Source organism: Dasypus novemcinctus, chromosome 2, assembly GCF_030445035.2.
Source record: "Dasypus novemcinctus isolate mDasNov1 chromosome 2, mDasNov1.1.hap2, whole genome shotgun sequence".
In the NCBI taxonomy this organism is placed as follows: Eukaryota; Metazoa; Chordata; class Mammalia; order Cingulata; family Dasypodidae; genus Dasypus; species Dasypus novemcinctus.
In genome coordinates, this window is record NC_080674.1 from 186,679,338 (window position 1) to 186,694,037 (window position 14,700).

At 44.8% G+C, this 14,700-nt stretch overlaps 1 protein-coding gene and 1 long non-coding RNA gene across 2 annotated transcripts in view; one reads left to right on the forward strand and one right to left on the reverse strand.

The window, feature by feature from the left end:
* FAF2 (Fas associated factor family member 2) overlaps nucleotides 1-6,752 on the forward strand; it is a 67,547-nt gene extending 60,795 nt beyond the window's left edge. The window contains exon 11 of the mRNA XM_004459992.4: nucleotides 3,489-6,752. Coding sequence (XP_004460049.1) covers nucleotides 3,489-3,671 — 183 coding nt within the window. The 3' untranslated portion in view covers nucleotides 3,672-6,752. The remainder of the gene's footprint in view (nucleotides 1-3,488) is intronic.
* Nucleotides 6,753-9,626: 2,874 nt separating this feature from the next.
* Nucleotides 9,627-13,626, reverse strand: LOC139437389 (uncharacterized). The gene is made up of 2 exons (XR_011647143.1): nucleotides 13,411-13,626; nucleotides 9,627-12,444 (listed from the first exon to the last, which is right to left on the reverse strand). It is a non-coding gene; the product is annotated as an uncharacterized lncRNA (long non-coding RNA).
* Between the last annotated feature and the right edge of the window lie 1,074 nt (nucleotides 13,627-14,700).

Below are 14,700 nucleotides of genomic sequence, written 5' to 3' on the forward strand. Positions count from 1 at the left end.
CCACCAGTTTGATATGGATTCTAGCTTGCAGCCGTGTTCACTAGCAGTTTCACTGTCCTTGCTTTGGGGTTATAGTCATATGTCTGAGCTCTATGGAGCTTCTACCTCAAAAGCTCTAATAGGTAAAAATGCATGTAAAAAAAACCTAACCCAATTTACTCTCCTAAAATTTTTGCATTTGCTAACTTTTTAATCCTTGAAGGCTTTTAAACAAGTTCCTTGCTAAAAACTGTTTTTGTTTTTTTTTTTTAAAGATTTATTTTTATTTTATTTTAATTCCCCTCCCCTCCCCCGGTTGTCTGTTTTCTGTGTCTTTTTGCTGCGTCTTGTTTCTTTGTCCGCTTTTGTTGTCGTCAGCGGCACGGGAAGTGTGGGCGGCGCCATTCCTCGGTAGGCTGCTCCCTCCTTCGCGCTGGACGGCTCTCCTTATGGGTGCACTCCTTGCGCGTGGGGCTCCCCTACGCGGGGGACACCCCTGTGTGGCACGGCACTCCTTGCGCACATCAGCACTGCACGTGGGCCAGCTCCATGCGGGTCAAGGAGGCCCGGGGCTTGAACCGTGGGCCTCCCATGTGGTAGACGGACGCCCTAACCACTGGGCCAAAGTCCGTTTCCCTAAAAACTGTTTTTAAAAGACTGAGAGAAATGCTTGGTCATAAATGAGAACTGGGCCCAGAGGTGGGAAAGAAGTGTAAATGACATTTGTCATGGTAGTGCTGGCCTTTAATGTTCATGGGGATAGTAACATACAGCCAAATAATGATGTATAGGTTTTCAGCACTCTTGCAGACATTGTATCATTATCTTCCTGTGAACTCTTTGCTTCATAAACAATCTCAAGAGGTGAGTGTAAAGTGAAATGTTCAATTTGCAGATGGTAGTCAAATCATAACAGTGGTGAAATGTGAACGCTGGAAAAGGCTAAACTAGGGAAATCTCTAGGTCCTATGTGTGGCAGGACAGTGGCAGCTGATTTTCTTTTGAAGGAATGTGTGCGCATGAGAGAATCCAAGTTATAGCTAGCACAGAATTGGTTTTTTTATCCATTACAAACCAGAAGGGACCGCTGGAGGTGATTTAATTTATTTCCTGAAAAAATGGGCTATTATCAGGGAAAAGCAAAAAATGGCAGCTTTGTACCAATGTTTGGAATTTTCATACAGTGACTGAAAAAGAAACAGAAAATATTATTTCACCCTTATATAAAACCCATGTTGGGTTCTTACCAAGGATACTTTGTGCAAGTCTAATTGAAGCACCTCAAGAAAAGCAAAGGAGAGAGATCAGTAATGGAAATTGCAAAGAGTCAGAGAAGGGAACTAAAAATGACTGAAGTTGATAGGAGACTAAAATATGAAAAGCTTATAAAATTATGAATGGATTTAATAAAGGTAACATGGATTTACTCCTTCAATTCTTAAGGCATAGCCCCTTAAAGCCTCTAGAGAGGTATGGTTGAGACAGATGAAGGAAACTGCTTCACACATATGGGAATAAACTTAGAGAATTCATTCTGAGAGGTGAAACAAAAAGAAAAGAGAATAGCTTCCCCAAAAAGGAAAGGATAAAAACTTGAAGAGTGTGTTCCTAATCTTTGGGGCTGATGTGAAAGAGATTAGCAGTGCCCTTCACAGCACATCCCTCAGTCTTCATTAGAACCACAATGCTAGCTGGAGAGGGCCAGAGAACAGATCCAGGGAGGGTGCCTGTTCTTGGTGGGTGGCAGAGGTCAGACAGGGAGAGGTAAGGGTGCCCTATTCCACAGGTTTCTCACCACATTTTTAAGTGTTAGTGCGTATTCTGGTGATGTTGTCTCTCCTTTCGCTGAGTTCGTTCATACTTTGTCAGAGTCAGAGGATGGCATTCCCACAGAGAGTGGCCCACAGAGGGTGTCAGATTTCAGTCAGGTTAAGGAGAATTTCCACATGTGGTGGCTGTGGACGCGCTAGTGGCCAAGGGTGAGGTGGGTAATGGGCAGTGGGGATGAATGTGGGGAAGGAGTGGTGAATGCACAGGTTTTAATAGAGAGAAACCTAGAGATCCAGATGTGGATGTGTATATAGCAAAAGGACACAGTTTAAAATTGTACCTCTGTTGGTGTGTACATATCTCCTAGCTCTTATCCAAAGAGAGTGCCTGGGAGCAGCAACATCCCAATAGTCGTGAGCGTACGTAGTCCCTAGGTCTTGGCTTCTCAAGACCGTTGTCCACCGAGAAGAATGAGGGCTCCTTGGAGAAATGGCTGCCTGTAGAGCTGGGGTGGGGAAAATGCAGGATGGGTCTGGAACCCTTGTGCCAGAAAGCAAGCAGTTGCTCGGAGAAAAAGGGAGACATGTCAGAAAGACACAGAAGCCAGTTTCAATGAGCTCCTTCTGACTTCATCTGGAATTATTTGAACATTGAAATAATTATTTTAACATTATAACCCATTGAATAAAATAGGAATGCATAGGCTTATATTGTTATAAATAAATAAATGCTTTGAAAGTTTGAGGAACAGACTATTTCCATAGTTTCAAGGAATAACTCCCCACAAAATAGTCAGTAATTAATTACAAAGGGAAAAAGAATAACTCACAGCGGAAGAACCAGGCAAACAGCATCTTAATCTAACCAAGTGATGAGCGTGAACAGCATAGGAACTGGAATAAATTGAAATTGTACTCCACCTAAATAGGGTGCAGTGGTAGAATGCAGCATCACTTCATTCCTGCCAAAGATGCGTAACCTGAATCTAATCATGAGTAAATATCAGGCAAGCACGAATTGAGGGATGTTTTTCAAAATAATCTTTTAAATTATAGTAATAATCTACAAAGATTACAATTTATGAATAATCTACAAAGTAATCTTTTAAAAATGTCAAGGTCATGAAAGTCAAATTCCGATAATTTGCTTCGAACTACAGGAGAAGATTTTAGGAGACGTGACACCTAAATGTAACACATAATTTTAAACTGCATCCTTTTGCTGCAAGACAACTGGTAAAACTCGAATGGAGTCTGAATAATAATGAAATATCTATTATGTTATGGTACTAATGTATCTGTCGATTTCCTGATTTTGAGGGTTGTATTGTAGTTATGTAGGAGATTTATACCCTTAAGTATACTGGGGTGATGAGACATCAGGTTCAGAATTCACTTTCAGCTGGTTCAAGGGGGAAAAATTCTGCCCCATATTTCTGTCTTTTCTGTAATGTTGTGATTATTTCTAAATAAATTTGTCTCTAGCTTTGTATCTGACAAGTTGTCAAGAAACATTTGATTGAATTCAGAGTAGGATTAGCATTGGGATTATGTAATAATACTTGCCTGGTACTTATATATTTTTAAATATGTACTTGCCCTGTAAAATGGAAAGACCCAGAAGAATTCTAATGCACTGTGATTAATTTATAACCCAGAGTTATCCCTGGGGAGAACTGGGGGACATTTTGACTTCATAGCTCTTTTGTCTTGACTTTTCTTTTTCTGTGACCTTTGCAGGTAATCCATGACTTCTTATTCTCCTTAAAAGAAAGCCCTGAAAAGTTTCAAATTGAAGCCAACTTCCCCCGACGGGTGCTGCCCTGCGTCCCCTCAGAGGAGTGGCCCAATCCCCCCACCCTGCAGGAGGCCGGACTCAGCCACACAGAAGTTCTCTTTGTTCAGGACCTAACAGATGAATGACACTTCTTTCCTCTCCCTTCCCACCCCAATTCCAAAAAGAAACGGATAAAACTAAAACTAAAACAAAAAAAAAGAGAAAAATTCATATTATTATTATTATAATACAATATTTTTTTTAAAAGACTGCCGCATCCTAAGGAAGGATCAGAAACCATGCTGCCTGCAAGAGTCACAACCCGGTGTGTGCGCCAGAGAGGTTAGCGATGACGTACCGCGTGGCAAGCCCGCCCTTCCCTCCCGCCTCTGCACCACACACCTTCCAACGAAAGGAGACTCTGCACCTCCAGCCCATCCATTGTTTTGACTGGGGAAGGGGACGTTCCCACTAGTTTTTCTTTCATTCTTGCTTTTCCGGAAAGGAAAAATGAAAAACCTCCATCAACCAGCTACTGCAGCATTTCCTAAGGACTTGCTTCTCCCACCTCTGGAGAAGAGAGGGAAGAGAAGGGACAGAACAAAGATGTTCCTTGAACTTCCCACAATTTATGAATAACTTTTTAACTTTTTCTGTCGCTTTGTATTGACCAAAGGAATGAGGCTGACCTAGGTGTATTTTATTTCCTTAACTTTATTTGATAAAGAGCCAATTCTTAAACCCATGAGTTCATGCCCTGGGCTCCTTAGCCCACAGTAGTGTAATAAAGGTGCCCGGGCTGGTTTGTGCTTATTTCTGCCATTGTTCCTCTCAAGTTTCCAGAGAGGTGGTTCTTTTTGGTCCAACTCTTGCTGTCCGTTCCTGCCACCTGTGTACCCAGCTTAGAGCGGTGGGAGGAAATCTGGGTTATAGCCCCACAAAGGCTCTATTTGTACAGGTTCACCCATATATGTGATGAGGATTCAGTGTATACTCACTGGTACACACAGTGGCAGCTTTTCCTTGGAATCTGTACCAGAGGGTGGTTGTGGGGTCTGAACCAAAGGATAGCAACTCTTCATTCCTCTTCAGACACATGCATGCTGTTCCTCCCCAGCCCTAAATTCTCCTGAATTGCCAAGCTCGGTGCCTTTCTTGGGGGCCTGTGGTGGAGCCAGCAGAACCACATGAGAGTGCCCTGCCTGTGTCAGTGGAGGTGTGCTGGAGTTTCCCCTTTAAGGATAGAAAGAGCCAGAAGCCTTGATGGGGGCCAAGATGGGCCTCCCGTGTAACTGTTGAAAGGCACACTTCAGGTGCTGATGAAGCCCCCTGCTGGAAGCAGGTTTTTATCCTCTCCTATTTGCTGTGTTGAAGTAATAGGGTTTTTTAACCTCTGGATGTCTCATCTGTGGTTGAATTTATGGTAATGGTACATGGGTTGAGCCGTGTATTAACAAATGTCATTGTGAACTGACAAGTATTCCAAAGTGTTCAATAGCTAGCCTGGTGCAGACTGGTAACACTACAACCTACTAAAGTTACTCTAGTTCCTTAGCGTGCCCTGAGGCCATGTGTTCACATTGAGATAGAGTGTAACTTGTTAGATTCACAGTCTCCAAGGGTTCTCAGCTAAAATCTGTGGACAGCTCTTTTACATAGCAGTCATGTGATTAATACTCTCCACAGCCCTCAGTTACGCGGTAAACAGCCTGGGACAGGGTGAGGAGCCTCATGGGCACCACCTGGAGAACCTGGGGATGTCCCAGTGGCCTTGGCACAGCTGTCCAGCACACCATCTCCAGGGGAATTTCATTCTGCTCCTGGCTGCCTATTCTTCCACTTTGTTTCCTACAGTCCCAAGGCCAGATGAGTGGGAAGTCACCATCAGATTGTTGTCAAAATGTATCTGGAGTGACTTAGGATGAACCATGTTCTCCACTCAGTCCTGTGTGAAATCTGCTTCCCGCTGACAACCTTACAAAGAGGAAATTTTTTTCACTTACCTTGAACCTCCCTCCCTGCCTGAGATTCCCAGCTGTTTCCCTAACAGGATGCAGGAGGGTCTTAAGGTGGCTGGGTGTTCTGTGTGAGTATCTTGCCCACACCTGCTTGGGCAAGTCATACTTTAAAAAACCAATAATTCGGCATCTTACTTTACAGTGTGCACTTTAGGCCTCCCTCTTGCCTTTTGATACCTCTTGTTCAGTGAAGGAGGTCAAATACCAGAATATTAAAAGTCTGCTTATGTCAGTACAACTCTTGGGACAGCCTCCCCATCTACAATTGGGGTTCCAGAGGTTTCACCTGAAGGAGACGTTCCTCCCTAGTCCATTTTGAAATGGTCCTGCTTTACTTAGACCCTATTCCTGTCTCCTCAGTGACTCCAGTGCTGACCCCTAGGTGTCATCTCCTTTTCTCAGTGCAGGGTGGGCTGCACTTGTTGTTACTTTTTGCCAGTACAATCAGTTTGTTACTCCCAGGAACTGCCAGGAGCTCGATGGGACCTGCGAGGGAGAAAACCCTGAGGAGCTGGTGATCAGGCATTCGCTCCTGTCTCCAGCTCATCTCTGGGATATGTCACCCATTGTTTCCAAAGTAGCAAGTTGTCAACTAAACAAAAACACCTGTTTCAGGTACTGTTCTGCCCTCCCAAGACTAAGTTGGTAGATACAGCCGAACAACCGTGGGGACCAACCAAGCAAAGACAACCTTACTGGAGACAGTTGAATTTTTGCGGCCTCATTGGGGCCCTGCTAGTCTTTTCTTCCACTTCTGCAGGATTTCCTGCAGCAAATATTTTTCTCCTTGCTGATCTCCACTGTGATACTTGGATAAGAGATGGCCAGAAGAAAATATTTATCTCTAAAAAATTAAACTAAAAAAACCTGGAATCTCCAACTCGGCAGTCATTATGGAAATTGCTAATGGTGCCAAGGCCAAGAAAAGAGTTTGAGGAAATGACTGGGAAGGATGACCCCCAAAAGGCAGAATCAGGGGAGTATTATCATCTGGTGCTTGGACAAAGAGTTTCACTTTTCAACTGGTTTTTTAGGACTTGTGAGGAAAGCAGCAACGGGAAATCCATCCACAAAGGATGCAGTGACCCAACTTGTACTGCACCTGAATAGTTATGTGATAATTTACTGAAGAAATCTAGTGTACTTAAGATTTTTTTCATAAAGGTTTACATTGTATTGTAGGTTAACATTAAATGTTTTATAACAAAATTTTCACAACAAGCTGTGGGTCTTTCTGTCTAGAAAAGATGGGGTAGATATTTTTCTTTGTGTGAAGAAAAGGTTGAAAAACATTGGGGAAGGGGACAGGGCATTGTATAGCCAAGAAGTGAAGTAGAAGAAAAAGAGAACAAGGAGTTAGAGTTGGTCCTCTGTGATGTATTCATGTGAAAAATGGCAACCTAGGCAGTGTGGTATAGTAGAAAGAGCAGACAGATCTGGGTTCAAATTTGGGTCCTGCTATTGGTCAGCTCTGTGACCTCAGGCAAATTCTTTTGCCTTCCTGATTTAGTTTCCCCACCCTCAAATGAAGACAACACTCTACCTCAGGATAGATTTGTGGATTAAATGAAATAAATGTCTATGAAGCACCAGACACAGTAGGTGGCATTAAGTATTTGCTCGCTGCCCCCCAGTGGCAATGTATTTCGAAGGAATGTTTTCTTGCAATAATCACTTTCACCTTAAAGCATTTGTCATTTCTGCTAAAACAAGCCCATGTCCTTGCAAAGGTGTAATCAGAGCCACTTGCAATCTAACAGATTCTGGTCTATTGAAATTCCCCTCTTTTTTTTTTTTTTTAAAGATTTATTTAATTAATTTCCCCCCCTCCCCTGGTTGTCTGTTCTTGGTGTCTATTTGCTGCGTCTTGTTTCTTTGTCCGCTTCTGTTGTCAGCTTTTCACGCTGGGCGGCTTTCCTCACGGGCGCACTCCTTGCGCGTGGGGCTCCCCCACGCGGGGGACACCCTTGCGTGGCACGGCACTCCTTGCGCGCATCAGCACTGCGCGTGGCCAGCTCCACACGGGTCAAGGAGGCCCGGGGTTTGAACCGCGGACCTCCCATGTGGTAGACGGACGCCCTAACCACTGGGCCAAAGTCCGTTTCCCGAAATTCCCCTCTTAAAGTATTGCTCGCATTTTCATTTCTGAAGAAATTTAAGCTCAGTTCTGCCTGCCTTTTCCTCATTGTGTGTCCTTGTGCGAAGAACTCATTCCTTTGAGTTATGAATTCCACTCACCTTTAAGAGTCTACCCTCTTGCTTATCCAAAGAGTAGGGCCCTCACTTTCAAAATGTACGTGTTAAGTATAAAGTAGAACATCTCATTCTAGTAACTCTGCAAGAAGGGTTTATTCAAAACCTTAGGTCAGAATCCACTAAAAATGAACATTTCACAATTGATCGTGAGGCTTACATAGAAAATATTTGCCATCAGTTAACAGGGTAAATGAAGACTGAAACTGATGCCAGACACACCTGGTTCCAAATCCTCGCTCTGGCCATGAATTTGGCTAAGTGACCTCAACTCTAGATTTCACTTTGATCATCTGTAAAATGGGGCTGATTGTGCCATTGCTGAGATTGAATTGCTGTTGCAGAATGCCTGGGTCGTAGTAGCACTTGGTAAATAATAGTTCTATTATTGTTTTCAAGACATGATCTCTCGTTTACCTCACATTTAACCTCCATGTGGATGAGGGGAAGAGAAAAATGGAGGAGAGGGGCTATAGGTTTACGTTTAGCTTGTTGACAGATGACACCTGGCATTTTTCATGATGCTCTGCTCTCTGGTGTTGCAGTTGCAAGTCCAGTGGACTAATGCTCTGCTGGTCCCGTGAGCTCTCAGCTTGCCTTCCCCGTGCCTGTGAGCTCAGCTGCCACACACAGCTGAGGCTTTCCTTCCTCTCAGCCCAACCTGTCCCCTCTCCTGTCTGCCCCTCTTGCTGTCTGCCAGAATGGAATGATGGCAAGAAACTCCCTTGAATTCAAAATTTCCCCTCAAAATGAGATTGCTTTTCCCTGAAAAAGCCACTTCAAAAAACCCTGAAGCAGAGGCCACTCATTTTCCCATGACTCCTGGCTCCAAGAAACAGGATCTACATTTCTTGACTGCCGCTTTCATTCCCTGTCTTGGTCCTGAAGCACGTGCCATTTGCTTCTTTATCCCATTCTGGTTGCCACTATCTCAGGGCACCTCCCCCAGTGTTAGCAACTGCTAGCGTTTTCATCACCAGCAGCCTGGAGGCCTCCCATGTCTATGTGCATGGATCCCCTAAGATTAAGATCCTACTGTTTCTGACTTGCCTCACGGCGACTGAGTGTGGTGGGAAAAGGACTTGGAGTCAAATCTGGATTTGAAGCTGCTCTGCCCCTTGCTGACTGATCCAGAGCAAATGATAGAACCAGTTTGCTCTTCCATAAGCAACAGTACATCCTTGTAAGGTCAAAGGTGTCTGACAGGTTGGGTAGGTGGATGCCAGTAAATGTCAGCTTCCTTCCCACCTATCATTCGTTCTCCAGCAGTGCCAGGCTTTGCACCAAGTCTTCATCTTCATTTGGAACTGCTTCACCCACAACACCTCAGACCTTTCCCTCTGGCCACAGCCTTTATCTCTCCAAATCCCACTGCCCTACGCTGCCCTCAACGCCTTTCTGTCCCTCTCCAGCTCTCCCGACTAGAAACTTCCTGGCTTCATTCTCCTTTCCACCACAAACCAGTACCAGCTGTCACAGTTCCCATGAACTGATTGCAGAATCCTAGTGTTCATTACCGTAAACTGAGGCGCACTGGGTGTTAGTGTCCCACCTTGGATCCAGCACTAGGAAACTCCCATGCGTCTCTGCCCCGAAGGGACTATTCCAGTTTCCCACTTTCTCAAAGCCAAGCCTGCTGCATCTTCCTCACGATAAGCCCATTACAACACCCCACCTCCTAAGAAATTTGAGGTCTTTTCACACAACTTTGTCATTTCCTTTTTAACATCAAACAGCTCTGGGATGTCACACACTTGCCCTCTCTTTTGTCTTGCAGGTGTATTTTCTTTTACTCAAGCTATCATTTCCATACAGTAAAATACCCAAGTCTTAAACACACAGCTTGATTTATTTTTACATGTGTGTACACTCACATAACCACCACTGAAATCAAGATTCAGAATACATCCATCACCCCAGAAATTTCCCTTTGCATCTTCTCAGTCAGTATCCCCTCAGAGATAACCACCATTCTGACTTCTTTCACCAGAGAAGTATTTTGCCTGTATTAAAACTACATATAGGGGGAAACAGATGTGGCTCAACCAATTGGGCTCCCATCTACCATATAGGAGGTCCAGGGTTGGATGCCCAGGGCCTCCCGGTCAGGGCAGGCTGGCCTATACAGAGGACCAGCCCATGTGAGAATGCCGCCCCATGCAGGAGTGCCAGCCAGCGTGGAAAGCTGGTGCAGCAAGATGACGCAACAAGAGACACGGAGGACAGAAAATAAGACGTAGAGCAGGGAGCTGAGGTGGTGCAACAGAGTAATTGCCTCTCTCCCACTCTGGAAGGTCCCAGGATCGGTTCCTGGAGCCACCTAATGCGAATACAAGCAGACACAGAAGAACACACAGCAAATGGACACAGAGCAGACAATGGGGCCGGGGGCCGGGGGTAAAAATAAAAACAAAAAAACAAAAAAACTACATATAAGGGAACAGATGTGGTGCAAGCAGTTGGGCGCCCACCTCCCACAATGGGAGGTCCCGGGATTGGTTCCCAGGACCTCCTAAAGAAAACAAGCAGAGACAACAAGCAGACAGACGAGGGAGCCATCTGCGCAGAGGACTTCATATAGGGGAGCAGATGTAGCTCAGTGGATGAGTGCCTGCTCACATGTATGAGGTCCTAGGTTCAATCCCTGGTACTGCCTAAAAAAAAAAATTCGTGTAAGAAGACTCACTTGTGTGTGAGAGTTTATAAATTGTTATCCTGATTTGGGTGCAATTCCTATTCACATAAGAAACAGGAAGTGCAGAGAAGAAGAAAAATCCATAATCTGTCCTGCAATGTCTGTGGTTAATACTTTGATATGTATCTTTCTGTAATTTTCTTTGCATTTTCAAATATTTTTTTTACAGAAATGGGATAATGTAAACACTGTTATCTCAATTCTCTACAGCATTTCACTGAAAAGCTGTACCATAGATTGATCAAAATCCTCATGACATTTAGGTTACGAAACTTTTGCTTTTATAAATAGCAGATTGACAAAACATCCCTGTAGCTAAATGTACACATCTGTGCCTGTTTTCTCAGGGGGAAAAAAATTCAGACATGAAATTGCTGAATCAAAAAGGAATGGAAGGGAAGTGAATTTGGCCCAAATGGATAGGGCGTCCATCTATCACATGGGAGGTCCAAGGTTCAAACCCCGGGCCTCCTGACCTATGTGATGAGCTGGCCCACAAGCAGTGCTGATGCGCGCAAGGAGTGCCCTGCCACGCAGGGGTGTCCCCTGCATACGGGAGCCCCACGCATAAGGAGTGCACCCCGTAAGGAGAGCCGCCCAGTGTGAAAAAAGTGCAGCCTGCCCAGGAATGGCACCGCACACACGGAGAGCTGACGCAGCGTGATGATGCAGCAAAAAAAAAGAGACGCCGTTCCCAGTGCCGCTGATAAGAATGCAAGTGGACACAGAAGAACACACAGCAAATGGACACAGAGAGCAGACAACTGGGGGGTGGGGGGAGCGGGAGAGGAGAGAAATAAATAAAAAATCTTTAAAAAAAAAAAAAGGAATGGAAGTTTTTACTTTACAAAATGTAAAATGTTTGTTGGGAGTGGTGTAGCTCAGTGATTGAGCGTCTACTTCCCGTGTATGAAGTCCTGGGTTCAATCCTTAGTGCCTCCTAAATATATATATGTATATGTTTGTGTTATCTCCAAATTGCAGTCCAGAATTGTTATACTCCTACCTGCAGTGTGCGAAGATATGCCCTGTCTCCCATCTTCTGCCACCATCTACGAAAACTTTACCAACAGCTCTCCCATTTTGAATCTCTCCCAGCTGCAATTGTCTGGCATATTTTCCTTACGAAACCTTAGTCTTGCTTTACCGACAGATCAGTGTCTCCTTCCCTTTATGGCTACACCCTGCCTGCATAGGCTGTACAACCAGCCAAACTTCCTCCTTCACCTCCTGAAACTGAACTTTCATGTTCTCCGACCACCTCCTTTTTTTTTTTAATGTACTGGATACATATAATTTTTTAAATCACACAATATGTGACACAATATATTTGGTTCATAGTAGCACAATCATACAGTATCTGTCCTTTTGTGTCTGGCTTGCTTCGCTCAACATGATGTCCTCCAGATTCATCCATGTTGTCATATGTTTTACGATTGCATTTCTTCTTACAGCTGCATACCAGTCCATCATGTGAATGTGACGGCCTTTTTTAAGGTCATCTGTGACTAGTTACCATTTTCAGTGTCCCCTCGCCAGACCTTTCTGAGTGTAAACTTTCCCCAGCTGGTGCCTGACAGCAGGTGTTCCAGTCGGTGTGTCCCCTTGCCCCCGTTTCTGCAGGTTGGGGGCCAGATCATGTGAATTAAGTTAAGGAGTTCACCCTTTGTCCTGAGGGTGAAGGGGAGCCATTGAAGGGCTTTAAACAAGGGAGTCACATCAGATTTGAGTTGTATATGATTCTGTCACTGTGAGGAGACTGAATGGGAGGGGACAAGACAGTCACGGCTAAGAGGTGGGAGAGGAAAGAGCTCGGATGAAAGGGGCAGCCCTGGGTGGAGTAGTTGGCCATGAGAGCTGGTTAGAATGCGTAATGACAGGAACTGAGGTGGCTCTATTGACAGGGAACCTCTCTCCACATCAGGGGTCTCCAGGATCGAATCCCGGTGAATCCTAGAGGAGAGAAAATGAGAAGACCACACAGACAGCAAAAACAGCAGGGTGGGAGGAGGGCAAGGGGGTAAATAAATAAATAAATAATCGTTAAGGGTAGGGTAGAAGCTGCATAGTAATCTCTAGAGTAGGGTGAATATGTTAGTAATTATCTGAGAGAATACTGAAATCCAATTTTATACTTATTTTTATAAGGGGAAATTATGTGAAGATTATAGTACGTAACAGTGCAGGACATAATTTTATGGCCATTTCATTCACAGCTGAATCATACAAATGTTTGGGAGGAATTCAAGGATTTCTTTTTAATTTGTCATTTTTATTTTATTTTTTTTATGAATATGGTATCATTTATGTATAAAAAATAAGTATGAGAAAATAAAGGTTCATTAAAATTTAGAACGACAACAAGAAAAAGAATACGTAATGACCCAGGGTTTTATTGAATGGGGGGGCGGTGAAGAATTCAGGGTGGTGTCCAGCTTTCTGGTTGAAACAACTGTGTTTAGGCACTGGTGACCTCGACAGGTGCTGTTTCAGTGGAGCAGGGGGCCAGAAGGCAGAGGTAATGAAAAGCAGGTGAGGACGTAGAAAGATTGAGTGTAGGCAACTCTCAAGAAATATGTTGTTTAAAGGGTTGGGGGGAAATAGGACAAACCAGAGAGAGCCAGGGTTGGGGGAGGGTGGTTCATTTACTTGTTCTAAGGTAGGAGAGACTTTATCGTGTTTAAATTTGAAAGTGAGATTATTGAAGAAGAGGTTGAAGATACGCAGAGAAAGGAAAATAAAGAAAGATGTCACGTGGCCTCAGGAGGAAGGAGGAAGGAAAGCGGGGGAGCAGGAGGGGGTGGGCTGGTAGGATTGAAGGCAGAAGTTGAGGGCATTCGCACACATTGGCCTCTCAGTCAGGTCAGGGGAAGGAGATGGCAGCAGAGATCTAAGAAGAGTGGGGGAGATTTGAAATACCTGCTTGGAGTAGAAGAGGCTGTCGGAAATCTCCAAAGGCTTTCAGGGCAAGACTGAGGGCCCAGGTGAGATTGACGTCGTGGAGCCGGAGTGGGAGTAGATAGGAGAAGGCAGGGCCTGGGACTGGCACAGGGCTGGGCTTGGCCAAGTGGACGCGCCAGAGGAGTCAGTCGAGAGGTTGAGGTTCCTGAGAGACGGACTTTTTCCCAGCCTCCCAACCCGTCCCACCAGTCTACCCTCCTCACTGCTGCCAAATTGTTCCTGAAAACAGGTCACATGTGGTCATTCAGAAGCTCACTGCTGCTCTGTCAAAGGTGAAAGTCCAGCTCCCCAGCCTGGAAGTCAGGGACCTCAGCCTTGGACTCTTGCCAAACTTGACAGCTTCGATTTTTCTGTTCTTCCACGGGGTCACACTAATTAGCCACACTGATCTCTTGATTGTCCCCTAGACCCAACATACGCTTTCCTGCCTAAAGCTAGATTGAGAAAAGGGCCGGTTTAAGCTAGGAGCCAACGGAGCGCAGGTGGTTGAGCACTGGTATACCACATACAAGGTCCTGGGTTCAATCCCCAGCCCCGGTACCTAAAAAATATTAATAATCCTGTTATTTTCTAAAACTCCTCTGAGCCGTATTCCTTTATTAAAACAGTCGAGCACGTAGACTCTGGTCACCCCAGCGTCACATGACAAGATTCGGGCTCACCCCTGGAGTCATTACGACCCAAGGACTGGTAAGTCAAGGAGACACAAATCATAACTGGTGTGGCCTGCCAATACAGTCATAGAAGAGAACTCTGCACACACCAGACGTTCTCACACTTTAGCGGCCTACATCAGAGGTCATCGGTTGCAAGTAACAAACAGGAAACCACTCTGATTTAAGGGGGGCGATCAGTGTGCGGGAAGACCTTGGGCAGGTCCCAGCACTGAAGGCCAGATCTCAGGAAGGGAGGGTCCAGGTGGCTGGGGGGAGCACGCCCAAGGCAGACGACAGCCTTTCCAAGACCCCGCCTTGGGGACGGGCGAACGTAACTGGAGGTTGGAGCTGTGCTGGGTTATTCTCCATACAGTGAGGCAGAGCCTTTTCTTAAAAATAATAATAATAATGCAGGGAAGTACAAAATTTTAAAAAAGTACAAAGAAACAAAGCATTATCTACAAACCCATCTCCCCAAAGGGTTAACATCAATATTTTGGTGTATTTGCTTCCAGTTTTGTTTTGTTCTGTTTTCCTGTGGCTATCCTTTATTAAAATCACCCAAAGTGTTTACGCCTTTACTAAAATAAAT